General features: G+C 34.7%; 1 protein-coding gene across 1 annotated transcript; it reads left to right on the forward strand.

Moving 5' to 3' along the window:
- The first annotated feature begins 2,464 nt into the window (after positions 1-2,464).
- On the forward strand, positions 2,465-16,491 carry LOC132558655 (uncharacterized). Its single transcript, XM_060223252.1, has 12 exons — positions 2,465-2,679; positions 2,935-3,007; positions 5,101-6,285; positions 6,867-6,985; positions 7,352-7,439; positions 9,018-9,103; positions 9,420-9,482; positions 11,983-12,074; positions 13,212-13,285; positions 14,045-14,276; positions 15,439-15,541; positions 16,094-16,491. Exons 1-12 carry the CDS (start codon positions 2,471-2,473, stop codon positions 16,296-16,298), a joined length of 2,529 nt encoding a protein of 842 aa, XP_060079235.1. The 5' UTR covers positions 2,465-2,470; the 3' UTR covers positions 16,299-16,491.
- The last annotated feature ends 854 nt before the right edge of the window (positions 16,492-17,345 follow it).

The raw sequence follows: 17,345 nt of genomic DNA on the forward strand, positions 1-17,345 counted from the left end.
AAATCAAAATATTCTCAAGTTACAGTGAGGAACAGCTTTATCAGATTTTATTTCAATTATTATTGAATCAAAATATCATTCATGAAAACATATTATCATCTATGTTTACAATGACTATCAAGTTTCAAAGATATAGCTCAAAAACTGGGGGAGGTTATATCGGAAAATGTTGGGTTGGGCGTAAAAAACTTTCGTAGAGAAAGTCAGCATACCTACTTTCTGTACATGTTTTACTAGAAAATTACACATATATATATACATGTACCACTTTACATTTTGTATTATCCTGTTTTGATAATTGATTGGTTTATAATCATATTCAGTTTGTCCTTGTGCGGAATGTTTTTTCTACTTTGATATATATCTCCGTCAATTTTAATGATTACAATGTGTTTTGACATATACAAAAACACTGAAGATATCTCGATCTCTAATTATAATCACTAAAATTTTGGTTAAATGAATTATGATATCATTTTTGCAACTTCTAAACACGATATTGTTATTTAACAGGTTTTACGTTCACTTTTTCGGCCTTTCAGTGGACGATATAATTTTGTAGGCACCTCAAAATCTATTTAATTATTGAATTCTCATCTTCTCCCAAGAGTGCCCGTTGTTAATGCAAGAACTCGGGTACATGTTCAGATCATTGGTTACATATTTGATAATTATATATAAGTCAGATGAATTTCTGTAGTCATATGGTTCACAACGTATTTGTGTACGTCTATTTTGCATTTACCGTCTATTTACAAATTCACTGTTTTCGAAGTTTCCGCCATCCGTTTGGGAAATCTCGCATAGAATTTACTCTCGCGAGAAGACTCTCTAATAAATTTCCAAACCCCGGAGACCGATTTTTACGGAAATCTATGTATTGCCTGAAAAAGAAATACAGATGAATAAATAAATTTCCAACGACGCACAATTTTTTTCTAGAAGACGCAGTAGGACCATTCTCGTGTATCTATGGGAAGAATTTAATGAGAAAATCAAACTACTGAATGTTGTTATTCGAAGTTTTGACTTTTAATGATTTACCAGGGACGTATTATACGCCCCTGGATTTACATAATATCGCCGAGATAGAAGACCTTCATTTATTCAGATTTTCGAAAGAGTAACTTTTATTGCATGGTATTGTATATAATTAATGCATTTCACTTTTGAAAATAACTATATTGATAGTTTTGATATTTTGGCGATTTTCATTGTTAATGTGGCTAAATGTTCTATTTTTTACCATGACGTTATAATAATACTTTGATGCTGTATTATGTAGAATGCGGCATGGACACATGGTTACAAGCTTATCTATCGGTGAGACCAGGGACGTATAAATTAGACAGATACGTCCCTGGTGTAACGATTCTCGGACATGGACTTAGATATGTAGATATGACCATTTTTTTCACTCCCAGTATACAGTGGAAAACTGAAAAAAAAAATCATCAATTAATTAACTCCTTCTCTATCCCCTCCTGTTACATATCTCTCATATATAGTCAGCGATCCAAATAACATTGAGGGATTTTAAATATATTGTCTCTTAATATAGCCTTCATCTGTGATATCTATATTATAGCATGGAATTTCGATGTTTAATACATGAAGATGAATGATACCTTACCTGAGTATGCTAGACGCTGAAATGACATCTTACGAATCTTAATCATAGAGGGGAAAATAAAATGTTTAGAGGTAAATATTTAATTTGGGACGATTTTCATTCTACCTTTTCTGACTTTACCGGATAATTAGGAAGCTCTTGCTTTGTGTATATTCTATTACTCGCTCCATTCGTTGGCCAATCAAATTCGTCCTTTCATGTCTTTAAACGTACCGGCGCCATATTTGATTAATAGTAAACACTTCAAGATGTGAGGGAATAATATTAAAGTGATCTATTGCTTTTGGTTTTAGCACAAAGTAGTAAGTTTTACCTGATTTTAACAAACTTCTAAAAAGACATTGGCGGTAAAGCATTTGCGTAAACCCGTCTCATTTTTTAGTAAATCCAAACAGCTGATTTCGCTTGATTCTGGCTGTAGCAAATCAAGATGCGAAAGTCAGCAGGTCTAATTTATGGATACAGTGAAACTTAAATATTGAATAGACAATAAAAATCAACAGTGATTTCACACAATAAATTTAATGGTTTACCTACATGCTAAACCCTTATAGATTTCTCCGTGGGACTCACTTTTTATGGGATTGTTGATAATGTCCCTCTCAAAAGTGTTGACCTGCAAGTATGAACGAATCTTGTGAACATAGCTATGATTGAGAGGAACTGATTTACAAAAGTCAGATATGTAACAATCCTTAAAAGTCAGATAGGTTAGCCACCAATAAGGCAACATATACCTTCATGTAACTGAAAGTGATTTGAAACCTTGTTTTTTTGTCTGATCAAACATTTTTTTTTCAAAATACCAACACTGTTGCAGTTCAGTCCACAACAGCCATGGGGAGAAGAGGAGAGAGGACAGTGAAAACATATGGTCGTCATCGCCAGCGTGTCATCTCTTCTGATGTGTGGAACAATGCTGTGGCCATTGACAAGAGAGAGGCAGAAAAGAATGTGTTCAGTACCAGTTCTAGTATGGACTCCCTGTCGATGTCACATAACAGTACTGGTGACTCAGTGTTCCAGCCACGAAAAACGAGGAACAGGTATAAAAAAAACAGTTTTGATATCATGCAAAAGCTAGTTTTATTTTTAAATTTGACTAAAAAAAAAAAAAACACGTACAGGGTATATTTGTAAATAAGATAATTCAATATAAACTCCTAATCTTGCTTAAACAATGGGGATGATCTAGTTCAGTGAAACAATAGTGTAAGATTTAAGTGTACTTCAGTACCAATGTTTGGAAAAATAGTTATTTTGTATTGCACATGGTTACTTTTAACATTTTTGTCTTGTAGTAAAAAAAATAAAGAAAATTCACAGCAAGTCCTGAGAAGACAGAACCTAAAGAAAATGGACTCCAGTGGAGGGGTTAGTATCAAGAAGATATGGACATTGGTGTATAGACCATAAGATACTTTCAACACATTCAGCACAAACAGTAGTATGTAGGTGTTGGGTGACAGACTGACAGTGTACTTACAGTTGTAACTCTTTTTATACATTTTTAGCTCCACTCTTCAAAAAAGTTGATGGTTTATGTGCAAGTTTTGAATTTCTTTATAAATTATAACCTTGTATTGCTAAGCCTATCAATTGTACTGCCAAACTTACTTAACACCTCAATCTTATCAGAACAGATTTCCCTACTCTTTAAATGCATTAGTTTGTAATACATAACTCACATACAGCTGTATGAATAGCTCTAAAGAGCTAAAGTTATATTGTTTTAAAATACAACATTGTACAAGTATTCCTTCATGTTTCACTGAATTTAACTGTTGTATGGTAATCAACTTTATGGCTGACAATGTTCTATGCCATTTTTGTTCAAAGTTCCTCTGATTTTATCATTAAATTGATGAAGATTTCACATTTCAGAAGATTTCTATATTGGGTGGTGTGGCACTTACAGGCATGTGCATATGAAAACGAAAGTGAAGCATTCTTGGAAAGATGTTAATCAGAATTCTGATTGCAGAATACTTTTTTTATGCCCCCACCATAGAATTAAGCATGTTGCATTTCCTGTCTTGTTCTGATTCAGTGTTAGCACCTAACATCTTCATTCTTTGACAGATTTTGGTCAAACTTTATACAAATGTCAATTATGAATATGCTTTGGGCATCATTGTGTTTCAGGGGTGCTAGGTCTTGGCCAAGGTCATGCTTATGTATAGAAAATCATCAACTGACTCAATACTGAAACTGATTTCTCTTGGGGACTGGTGCATTTATGTCCTACAGACATTATCTAGTTTCAGCAAGTTTCATATTGTATCATTTATTCTATAGAAAGTCTTATTTGTACAAAGGCAAGTGGCATGAACTTCACTTATCTGACATTAAATTTCACTCTTCTGGACAATATGTTAATTTAGAAGTTTAGATATAATTTGCCTGACTTTAAGTGGTTTATATATCAGAGAAATTAGGTGCTGCCTTAGCTTGTCCACACACATTGTTATTGCATATTTGTATTATTTCTGTATGCAGTCAATATTTGATATTATGTTTTCTGTGGTGTTTTGGACAGCTTATTCAGAAGTTATAGGTTTTGGTGCAGATGTTGAATGCTGAAGTCAGTGGTGCTGGTGGTAGGGTTATTGATATATTGACATGGAAACAGATAATTGAAAAATGGAAATCTAGAGTATTTTCGGACTTGACTGGTTATGTGCAAATCAAATTCAAATTTCATTATAAAATGTATAACTTTCATATTTTACTTATTTTCAGTATTGCTAACACTTATTATTGGGATACCTCAAGTAAAATGCATTTATTTAATGAATCAGTTGTATATGTTTTGTAAATAAATTAAATCACTCATTGGATATTCAAAAACTGTTTTCACAAAAATGTTGTATTAAGGAATAAGAATGTTAAATATTTGTGATATAACTCCATCTTGATACTATGGAACATGTAGGCATGCCCCTTGTTTGTATTATTTTAGTTACTTTATGTATTTATAATTTTGACTTACTTGACTAATACCTTTGTCAGCGAGATATTGAAAATATATTGTGTAATCCACAGAAAGAACTTAAATATTACCTGAACATCATTAATGGCAACAAGGGTTCCTCTCAGATGAAAAGTTTTGTATCGCCCATAACAGGGTTAATTATAAATCTTACACAGGTGTACGCACAATATGGTATAACTGGAATGGAAATATTATTCATGCCTGAACCTTTGATAACAAATAGCAACATAAATTTCAGGGTTTAACAATATACAATTTATAATTGTACAGTATAGTGCATTTTATCATGACTTACTTGTCAATTTGAGTGCCAAGCAAAGAACAGCAAGGACAATTTTATCTTGTTTTTCAATACTTCATGGCTTGTAATGGAAGAAATATGTTCACACCCCTGTCAGAGAATATTGAAAAGTTAACAGGATAGTTACATTTTACTGCTTCTTTGAATTTATTTTTTCCAATTGTGTTGCAGGAGAGTGCCTCAAGTACATGTAGTGAAGGACTTTTCAGCAGCAACACACGTCCTCGCAGAGCACTCAGAGATCGCAGCAATGTGAAGGAAACTGAGTTAAAGACATATGGAAAACGAAAGCGGGGCCAGATATCTGCCCTACACCGTTATAGTTTGTCAAAGAATGCTTCAGCCTCATCCTCTGCGCCCTCACTTTACAACTTCAGCGACTTTGATGACTACAGTCTTGTGATATCTGGTACCCCAGGTCAGGTAAATGGAAAAAACTCCTTCCAGAATAGTCCCACATTTTGTTCTCCCTGTCATCTCAGGTCTGGTAAAAAACTTCAGATAGAAACTAGTACACCCTTCGCCAAAAGGTTCCAGCCAGGTACGCCTCTCAGGAAGGAAAATGGAGATTTGTCTCACATTGATATCATTGATAGTCCTATTGCTAAGCTTATTGAGGACAAGGACATTTCTCAGGAATCCGAGGAGGGATCCTGTCCAGAATTACACAAACTGGGGATCTCCAGTATTGTGGAGGGATCACAGATATTGTCCACCCCGTCTGTACACCAAGTCTCCAATAGTTCAACCAAGTCTTGTGGTTCTAGTTCAGCAAAAAGTCCCTTTGATGACTGTATGGTTGAGCTGGTGAGACTACGAGAAAGTTTCCTATCCATGCATGTGAGCAAAAACTCAAATAAAGTGTTAGATAACTCGCGAAGCCTCTTTAGTGACATTAGTTTACACACAGATGAAAGTTCTACTGATGATAATACCACTGAGAACAGTGAAGAAAATGAATCATCATCAGATGATGAGATTGTTCTGAGTGATATAGCGGAAAATGAAGAACTGGATGAGGAAAGTGATGAAATTGATGATGATGAAATCAGTAGTATTCCTTCAAAAGGTTCACCTAATAACTCAACACATTATATGTTGGTTGGAGATGTGGAGGAAGAGGTTCTTGATGATACTGAAAAGGAAGAGATTCAGGAATTGGAGTCAGCTGATGATGAGGAGGAAGAGGTTGATGAGGAAGATGATGTGTCTTCTAATTCTTCCTACAATACAGCCGATAGTGAGTCTGAGGAACCTTCTTACCACACTGCTGACACCACTAACACAACGCCTCTAATGAGTCAAGGTTGCCTGAGATCTAGAGATAGACGACAAGACTTGAATGAGTCCATGTTTGTAAGTAATTCTTCTTTGTAACATTTGTTAGTCTATTAGTACAGAATTGTATGTCTTATCATTAAATGAAATTAGGTTCTCGATTTTAAAAAACACTTCTATGGATTTAAAGCACTGAAAATGATAAAATGGTTGGGATATCAATTCAGAAAGCTCAAAATCTTTTCTGGATTGTTGGTTTTTTCTCTAATGATATTTGGGAAGTTTTATTTTTCATCAATTAATTTGAAAAGATTGTGACATGATTCAGCACTTTCTCTGTTTTATACATTATAGAAATTATTTTAGAAACCTAATCAGCAGAATATATTTCCTGAATAAAAACCTATTACAATTTATCTCAATGTTTGTTAGAAAAATTTGATGATCTAATTTCTGCTGGTACATGTATAGATGTTAGATTGTTGAAATTTTCCGAAATTCTTGTTCTAGTTGAGACTTTAATATACTTCATTGTGGAGTGAGTCATTCAGATTTACCAGGTAGTGAAAATTGTTGGTGTGATGTTTTTTAAATGTGGCTCTAATATTAAGGCAATGAAAAATATGTCTATGCTGATGCCTAGTCTGTTATATAACCAGGATGTGCTAACCCCTCAAAAATGTGAAGAGTCCATCATCGAGGAACCCCCGCATACTAAAGTCTACCAGGTGTGTCAGCAGAAGTCACCAATACCTTTTAGGACATGTATTCCTGACAGGTGAGTATAAAATATAGCTAACTGTGATTTTTCTGAGTAGGGTTGCTTACATTTACTTTCATTTTTTCACAACAGTAATATGAAAAAATCTTCATTACAGGCAAGCTTCAATGAAATGAAATTCAAATTTTATTTTTTTATTATGATAACTGACAGCAAACTCCCCAATTCTTTCCATAAAAGATGTAATGCTACTACATTTTATTTTGAAATTTATCAAAAGCAATATTGTTTTCAATTATTTTGTACAAATTCGAGGTAAATATAAGGTTTCAAGTATGGCATGTGCTGTTATTAGGACTGAAAGTTATCGTTGGTATAATTCTGTAAACATAGGTTTTATTGCTGTTTATCTTTTATTTCTAGAATGATGACACTGTGCACTAAAGTGGGAGAAGGTGTCTATGGAGAGGTGTTTCGTACACAAAACAAGGGCGAGTCGGTCGCCATAAAGGTCATTATATTTTTTCTTTTTAAAGGTCACTGGGAATGAAAATAAAAAGTTTTTTGCGAAAAATAATAAATGTCTGAAAAAAGTGATTGATGTATCGCATGATATAAAGGTAGCACTATTTCTACCTGTAAACAAGCGAGGAAGTTAAAATATCTAGAGTTATTTACATTCTGAAAATCAAGATATTCATTGGTCAATAATTTATGTTAACAATTCTGCCAGCAGACACATATCCATTAGTAGTGTTTATGAAAAGTGTGTACATTAGATTGGTAATATTTTATTAAGTAAGGTTGTTATTAGACCGTAACAGTTTGAGCCTTAAAGTAGCTAAATGATGTTCAGTAATGATCAGGCAATGAATCATATTCTGGATTGGCCAACGCCAGCAAAAATTATAGGGATACAGTATTTTGATGAATGGTAAGGCAAATTTAAGATATTTTAACTTCTATTTGTTTATTGCACGTCTATATTTACATATAAGGTACAACTTTTGTGTAGATGAAGACAAAATAATTTGATATAAATTTGTTTGTTTTTCAATTTTCATCTTGTACTCACTTCAGTGATGGGAACTGTCTTCTCAGAATTTTTCCAGATTTTGTTCTTAAAAATTAAAATCATTTTAATCTAAACATAAAGTGTTTGTTAAATGCAATATTCATTACATTATTTGTAGCTATTAAGTCTGAAATGCCCTAGAATACCTAAGTATGCACTTACCTATTGCTGGAATCCTGCCAGTCAGAGGGGATTAGTCGGCATGACAGGACAGTAATTACTTCAATGGTAAATTCACCTGGAAAAGGCAACAAGATGACCAGTTTTACCTGTATTACATAAAGGAATGAAATCTAGGCTCATATTTCAATAAGATATATCAAAATATTCAGTGATAGTTTATTTATCTGTGTTCAGGTGTGTCATGGTGTTTTCCCAGGTATATTTCTGACGTGAAAGGGATGTCAGCATTAGATGAAATTGATAAGTGTCTTCCAATTAATATGTTGGGCAGATATTGAGTTCACCTGCTTGATTGGTTATTTTTTGTTCATCTTGGCTGTGTTTGTAAGATTTCACATTTTTCCATAACATTCGGTTTTAAGAAGCTTGCATCTATGATTTTCACTAGTTTTATAATACCTCTATGCAACACAGTGTACCATCACTGCTGAAATAAGTCAGATTATCAAAACTACCATATTATTAAAGACTGCCACTATCACTACGGACAGGCAGAATTGATGTTACAGATTTTGGGTGCCAAAGATTTCCAAAAGTTACTGAAGAAAGCTAATTGAGGACAGGTTATCACACTCACCTGTAGCAGAACATACTCAGCTACAACTGTATCGAGAGATCAAAATCGATTCAGGGTACTACCTAGGTGATATCTATGTCAAAATATAGATATCAACAAAATATTGTTGTTGGTGACCTTTAAGTCTGCTTAAATTTGTTTTTATTTCATATTATAACATAAATTGAGTGATTGTCAAAACCACACAGGACAGTGAAACAGTTTTATTCAATTTTGAGAAACATGAAACAAATCTTTGTCTTTGTGTTTTGTAGATAATTCCTATTGAAGGGTCTTTCCCTGTGAATGATGAACGCCAGAAAACCTTTGGTGAAATGCTCCCAGAGATTGTGATATCCAGGTAGGTGATATTGATGTGAAACAGCTTTGATACACCAGTATTGTGAAACAAGTTATATCAGTTTGTATTAATAACTCCTGTGTGGAAATGTGAGAAAATTCTTATTTTGGAGAAAATTACCTGGAAGTTCTACATGATTGAAAGGTATCTCCCATCAGACCTTTTACATCCCATTGGAGTATGATGACAACCATTACATGTATTGATTGTCAGATTGTATTTATGAAAAGAGTTTATATCTAGATGATACAGTGTGATAAACTTTAATTTGTTGCTAAATGACATGACACGTATCCCTTTTATCAATTTGTTTCAGAGAGCTTAGTTCCTTGCGTTCACTTAAGAAATCCTTTACTCCAAACTTCTGTCAAGTAAACAGGTGGGTAAGCAAGGTGACCATCTCTGTATAACTTTGTATTTTTTTCATAGTTATAATCCCACAACACTTCTACCAGTGGTTAACACACCATCTGTGAGTCTCTTAGTCGCTACATCACGTTCGTCTAGAACATAAGGCTACCCATTTTCATTTTTCACCTATAACTACCAATTTCCTATGTAAAAACTTTAAGGATGGCTGGAAGTCATCAACTAATTCCTGCTCAATACATTATTAGGGCCCTTAATTCATTTATGTTGCCAAATTTTTATCTGAAGACGAGTACTGTAAGTTTGACCTAAGGTATCAGCCTGAAACTTTGATATGATGTAGTGTGTAAGAAGTGTGGTAAAGGGATGGATGTTTGATATATGGTTTACTGATCAATATTATCATCTCTCCAAACATACATCCTATTTCTACAATTTTCGCTCATTGGCAAAGGAAAGTCTCCAAACTGAAGCTATGGTGTTACTTTTATGGCGGTGATAGCATCATCAGCATTTCACTTCAAACACTTGGTGTTAAGATCTGTTGCTCAAGAAGTGTAAGTCCAGATTCAACTAAAAAATTGTTGTTAGATCACATGGTAGAAAACTCAATACATCCGTTATTTATAAAATATCTTTTATGGTCACGTACCTCTGAAATCAAGTTTATAGTTGTACTTTTCTCAGTTTCTCAATAAGTACAAATGCTATTCATAGCAAACTTGGAAAAAAGGACCTGTATGTATGAACATCAAAATGATCACATGGATTCTATTTTTTTTCACAGATTTTTGCTACAGAAAGAAGTCTTTGTCTTGTTCTATTCACTTCAGATTTATTTGTAGTTTTAGTCACTTTGAAAAAAGCAATGTAAAATGTCAGCTGAGTTTTCCTTTCCCTCTTAGGGATGTATTTTTCCTCCTCCTAGGGATGTATTTACCCCCTTCTAGAGATGAATTTACCCCCTCCAAGGGATGTATTTACCCCCTTCTAGGGATCTCTTTTTCCCCCCTCTTAAGGATGTATTTACGCGTTTCTATGGATGTATTTTTCCCCTCCAAGGTATGTATTTTTCCCCTCCTAGGGATGTATTTACCCCCTCCTAGGGATGTATTTAACCCCTCCTAGGGATATATTTACCCCCTCCTAGGGATATATTTACCCCCTTCTAGGGATGTATTTTTCCTCCTCCTAGGGATGTATTTACCCCCTTCTAGAGATGTATTTAACCCCTCCTAGGGATATATTTACCCCCTCCTAGGGATATATTTACCCCCTTCTAGGGATGTATTTTTCCTCCTCCTAGGGATGTATTTACCCCCTTCTAGAGATGTATTTAACCCCTCCTAGGGATGTATTTACCCCCTTCTAGAGATGTATTTAACCCCTCCTAGGGATGTATTTACCCCCTCCCAGGGATGTATTTACCCCCTCCTTGGGATGTATTTACCCCCTCCAAGGGATGTATTTACCCCCTTCTAGGGATCTCTTTTTCACCCCTCTTAAGGATGTATTTACGCGTTTCTATGGATGTATTTTTCCCCTCCAAGGTATGTATTTTTCCCCTCCTAGGGATGTATTTACCCCCTCCTAGGGATGTATTTACCCCCTCCCAGGGATGTATTTACCTACTCCTAGGGATGTATTTACCCCCTTCTAGAGATGTATTTACCCCCTCCCAGGGATGTATTTTCCTACTCCTAGGGATGTATTTACCCCCTTCTAGAGATGTATTTACCCCCTTCTAGAGATGTATTTACCCCCTCCTAAAGATGTATTTACCCCCTCCTAAAGATGTATTTACCCCCTCCCAGGGATGTATTTACCCCCTCCTAGGGATGTATTTACCTACTCCTAGGGATGTATTTACCCCCTCCTTGGGATGTATTTACCCCCTCCTAGGGATGTATTTACCCCCTTCTAGAGATGTATTTACCCCCTCCTATGGATGTACTTTTCTCTTCTATGGAAGTTTTTTCCCCTCCTAGGAATTATTTTTTCTCTCCTCTGGATAAATTTGAGTGGATTTTGACAATTGAAGAATTTTGCAAAATTCATCATATTTAAACAGACAGCAACATGTCACTGGTGTGAACATACTATAAATCTTAAATTTACTTGGAAATTTGACATTTATTGGCGGATTTGGTTGTGTGACATGAATTCCAGAGTATTTTGCATTTTAATTAACAATTACTATACTAACAAAGTGGGAGACTTAATTCTTGTTTGACATTGATCTGACAACTCCAGTGAACTTCCATATTCATACCCACTTATTTTCTGAACAGATACTAGAAAAAAAAAAAACCTACTGTTGAATTTTGTGTTTTATCAATTAAGAGCTAGGTGCCAGCCGAAACTGTGCTATTCATCAATTACTAACTTTTTTTTCTGCTGGCATATTTATAATGTGTGTGTGTAGGGATGGGAGGTTGTGATTATAATTACTACTTTGAATATTTTATATGCCCCTGAATTTTGTGGTAAATGTACCTTATCTGTTTCAGAGTGTCATGTGTACAGGGGCGATACCCTGCCAAACTACTGAAGGAGTGGGAAGTATTTGATAAAAAATGCCAGTCACAGAATGATAAACCAGGTACTTTGGTATATTATATTTGCCAAAATAGTGCCCAGGGAAGTTTTAAAACTGGTTTCAATGGAAGCACTTATTAGGATAATAGAACATGAGTCTTGAACAAAGAAATTCACTTTATAAAGTCCGTAAGTAGAAAACATCCATATCTTTTGTTGAATTATTGCAACACTTCTCTGTAACTAAGTTATCTCCTGGTCTACCCAGTCACTCACAGTGATATAAAATTCACAGCATATTTGGTGTTCTATATTATCATATCGCAGGATTAATGGCATCTTGGTTACTTCTTCTAGTTGAAAATAGTCTGGAAAACCTTTAATGTTACAATTTATATCACAAACTATTTTAAATAGGTGCAAATATTGCCTGCTAACATTTGTTGCAAATTCTTACTTGTTCATGTAGATGCTTTTTTGTTCACACTGGAAACAAGGTAGAAGAATTGTAGGAAGTGATGTAACTTAATTGTGTTTAGAGAATGAAATTACTTTTGGTGTATGATTGAGGCTGAAATCCACCCTGCCAATTGCATATGAAAATATTGGCATGTGTCGGATTTCATGCTGACTGCATGTTAGGATTAAAATGTATGTAATAGAATAGGTTAGAAGTCGTGGCTTACAGTAACTTTTTTTAAACTAGTAATGCCTCTGCAGGGAGAGAAATGGATGCTTACATTATAGGGAGGTAGACTTTAATTATGGTAAAAACAGTATCTGAATTTAAAGATGCCTAGGCTACTTTTGCTAAGCCAAGAAAACCAACCTCAGTATGATTTGGAAATATGAACTTCAGCTTCCAAGGGGAGATCACCTATCTCTTTTTGTGTGACAGATTATTTTAAGTCATAAGGAAATTGCTTTATTTTCAACTAATCTTTATTTTTAGTTTTTCTCATTGACCTCTGTGATACAACATTATACATGGATGTGAAGTTCATAATGTGCCCAGGAGATACATTTTAATAATAGAATAATAATGATAATGATGCTGTCTACTTTTAGTATTAATTTAGGGACAATGCTTGAATTGTCTGTAAAGTCTTTATTTCATATTCTCATCATTTTTATTAGATGGTTTACCGTTAAGGTTTAATCGATTTACAAATATATCATAAATGTCTTTGTCCTGTTCTAGATGTGTTTGATGATGACCAGCTATTCATTGTGTTTGAGTTTGCTGATGGTGGCCGGGACTTAGAGTCTTGTCAGGTAATAGTAATGGATAAAATTATGGTAGTTGTCACAAGGAAGAGACTTAATCATACCAAGTAATAGTCATAGACAAAACCATGGTTATTGTGTGGAAGAGAGAGACTTCGTCATTCGAGGTAATAGTCACAAACAAAACCATGGTTGTGTTGTGTGTAATAGAGAGACCATGGTTATTGTGTGATCATGCCAGGTAATAGTCACAGACAAAACCATGGTTATTGTGTGGAAGAGAGACTTGATCATGCCAGGTAATAGTCACAGACAAAACCATGGTTTTTGTGTGAAAGAGAGAGACAAGAGAGACATGGTTTTTGTGTGTCATTGGAGGTGATAACCACTAACAAAACCATGGTTTTGGTGTAGAAGAGAGACTTGGTCATTCGAGGTAATAGCCACTAACAAAACCATGGTTTTGGTGTAGAAGAGAGATTAAGTCAAGTCAGGTAATAGTCACAGACAAAACCATGGTTATTGTGTAGAAGAGAGATTAAGTCAAGTCAGGTAATAGTCACAGACAAAACCATGGTTTGTTTGTGAGAGGAAGAAAACAGCATTATTATTTACAGGTAATTAATCCTTTTGTAGCTTTTAATTATTAGATAGTAAGAGTTTGCATGATATCAGATGAGATTTTCTCTTTTATTCACAATATTTATACATATATAAAGTAATAAGTGGAGGTTAGCTTCAAAGATTTGCTGTGTGATACTGCTCTATATTGTATCCAGGTTATCACAGATGTCAATTTTTACTCAGTTCCAGAACATCTCTGAGGCAAAAAGTGCCCTCGCCCAAGTGGCATTTTCATTAGCAGTTGCAGAAGAGACACTGGAGTTTGAACACAGGGACTTGCATTGGGGTAATGTTTTGGTAAAGAGGACTGAGGCACCGGAGATTCACTATCGTTTGATGGGAAAGGACTACAGTATACCCTCCCACAGGGTGGAGACATGTCTCATAGACTTCACTCTGTCTAGACTTAGGAAAGGTAAAGTTGGTCAGGATGTAGTGAAGTATACCCTTCCACAGGGTGGAAACTTGTCTCAAAGACTTCACTCTGTCTAGACTTAGGAAAGGTAAGGTTGGTCAGGATGTAGTGAAGTATACCTTCTCAAAGGGTGAAGTGTTGTCTCATTTACTCAGGTTGTCTATGCAAAGATTTCGACCAGTCTGTCAGCAGCTGCAGATCAGGAGTGCTGAATTTAACTTAACTGCAAACTTGATTTATTCAGTTAAATCACTACGGTATGTTCTATGTAAGAATTCATGATAAAGTTTCGAATCAATGGGATAACTTCTAGTATTACTCTTTAACAGCGTTACGTGCTGAATATACTACACAAATATTTACAGCTGTTGCTGAAATCTGATTCAGGTTGATATTTCCTGTGTAATAATTCAGGATATATGAAAATTTGACATCTGGGTATGTCTCAAAATCTTCATTACTTCATCATGTCATTCACATTGCGAAGTGTTTTTGCATACTTGCTGGTGATTTCAAAACTTTAAGTTGTCTTCAGAATTGCACAGTAAATCTACATGTTCTAAGGCATATTTCAGACACATACTTGCCTTTATGCAAATATGAAAAATCGACATCTGGATATATCTCAAAATTTAAAGAATTCCAACAAAAGTCACCCACATTACAAAGTATTTCATACTTGATAGTAATTTCAACACTTTAAGTTATCTTAAGAATTACACACTGATTCTGTTTTGAGGCATCATTCAGGTACATACTTGCCTTTATGCAAATATGTTACTGTGTACACTTTGTCCCAAAACAAAGAAAATTATTTGCAAAAAATATCTAAATTTCTCTCTAACTTTTTGAAGAGGTAGGGGAGGAGACCCCCCAACTGTGGCTTTTGCTCCTGAGTAGGGGGCTTTTGCCCCTGACACTCCTAATTCATTCCTCTCTGTGTCCACATCAAAATCACTTGGATATGCATTTGAATTTTGTGTTTATGGGTCATATCTCAACAGTCGAAGAGACTTTATCTGCTAACTTCACCACTGATTCAGTCCTACAGCAGAAAGAATAGTTTTTACATTTTCATGTCTAACAGATATTTCCTAGTCTAACCATACTTGATGGTAACTTTACATACTGTTAACATAGCATGTATTGTACTTATTATTAGATGGCTGTGTTGTGTACAATGACCTTTCCACCGACGAGACTCTGTTTGATGGCTCAGGGGATCTGCAGTTTGATATCTACAGACAAATGAAGGAAAACAATGGGTTAGTAGTCTCATGTAGTGCTATATTACCTCAGCATTTCATCTTGTACAAATCTGAAAGAAAAAGGGGAGTATCTTTGAGTGTTAGACGACAAATCTTTAGATACCATTGTGAACCAATTGAAATAGGGCTACCAATTAATATATAAAGTAAAAAATAGATTTTAGAAACCATTTTGAGACATCTTTATATACTGTTAATTTCGTACAAGTTTGTATTTACAATTATTTTAGAAAGGAAATATCATGCAATGGAGTCCTGTTAATGTTATGACCTTTGCTCCAAGCATAAAATGGGGATAATATTGTTTGACTTAGAAATTAATGGGACAAAATCATCACCAAGTCAAATTCATCAACAATATTCATTGTAATTGCCTTTATTGTACTGATGACTTTCATTTGTATTCAAAAGCTCATACCTTATTTAGTTTAGGTATATCAAGGTAGAGAACTCCATTGTTTTCTTGTATCAGATGTACAAACACATTTTATGTGCAGAACCAGTGTTGTGAGATGCATTGTACATTTAATTCTACTGTGATTTTTTCAGTAATAATTGGGAACCATTCCATCCTCGTACAAACATCATGTGGTTACACTATCTTGCGGACAAGTTGGTGCGTTCAAAACGATATGTGCGCAACTCCCGTGAAGACCAAAGCAACTTGAGACAGTTCAGAAATTTCCTGAAAGACATTTTGGATTATAACAGTGCCTGTGAACTTGTTACCTGTAGTGATTTTCTTAAATCCTGATAGAATGTGTTAAGATTCTGTCTGTGAACATGTGTGTGTGAGAACTTATTTTATTTCACTTTCAGTGTGAAGGTAGGTGTATATATGACTGTTTTAACAGCGACTTCCCCAAGACTTATGAATGTGTATGCCTGTAATCATACACATGTACAATCAAGAACCTGTGTGAGAAGTTGGAACTAATTTTTTTGTCTCATATCCATTTTTTATCCATTTGGGAAGGGAGGGAGGGAGGCTGTATTTCCTTGTGAAACAAAATATTCGCTTTAATATTTATCTGTAGAAAATTGTCTATTCAAAAAAATTCACCATTCTACTTTGTCATAAAAATGTTTTAGTATGACAAGTTTTAAATTTTGAATCACTCACGATGCATTGATGCATCACCAGGCCAGGGCCATTCATCATGAAAGTGAGAATATTTTGAGGCTTTTTTAAGCTGGTCAGATACATATAGAAAGGAGGATATTTATGAATTAATATGACTGTTTTTCATGTCATTAATTGAAGTAGTAAAGTGGCTGCCATAGCATGTACATCTCTCACACATGTTTTGTAAAGTTCTTATAAAACAATCGCATGGTATCTTTGGCTTCTGGGGAGCTGATCTTGTCCATACTTAAAGAAATTAGAAGCCAAAGATATCAGGTGATTGTTTTGTAAGATCTTTACAAAACATGTGTAAGATCTCTGATTCAACAGGTTTTTAACAGCTGCTCTGAGCACTGAAAAACTAGACCTGTGTACAGTAACAGGTACACAGGAGAACTGTTTATATTAATTTTATGTCTGGCTTAATCACCTGGATGTAAACCTGCAACAATTTCCTTGAACAATATCTACTTCCTTATCTCATAATAATCCCAACAGGTTAATATCAAATTCTTCACTGTAGAGATGGGGTTATTACGGGACATTTATTAAACGTTTACCGGAGTTTCATAGATATGAGTGGGTTTATTACGAGGTGTGAATTGTAATCTTCCATATTGTTCTCAACTGTTTCAAGTCATTCAGCATTACTGATTTCAAACAGTCACAAAAAAT

The sequence above is a fragment of the Ylistrum balloti genome, unplaced genomic scaffold (genome assembly GCF_031769215.1).
Source record: "Ylistrum balloti isolate Yb309-2 unplaced genomic scaffold, AGI_CSIRO_Ybal_v1 Utg370806, whole genome shotgun sequence".
Taxonomy (NCBI): domain Eukaryota; kingdom Metazoa; phylum Mollusca; class Bivalvia; order Pectinida; family Pectinidae; genus Ylistrum; species Ylistrum balloti.

Excerpts from the sequence above, each read along its gene's own strand:
- LOC132558655 (XM_060223252.1), top strand. The coding sequence starts at position 2,471 with ATGGGGAGAAGAGGAGAGAGGACAGTGAAAACATATGGTCGTCATCGC. Across the intron at positions 6,986-7,351 it reads AGGACATGTATTCCTGACAG|AATGATGACACTGTGCACTA; the intron begins GTGAGTATAAAA and ends TTTTATTTCTAG. Across the intron at positions 9,104-9,419 it reads CCAGAGATTGTGATATCCAG|AGAGCTTAGTTCCTTGCGTT; the intron begins GTAGGTGATATT and ends AATTTGTTTCAG.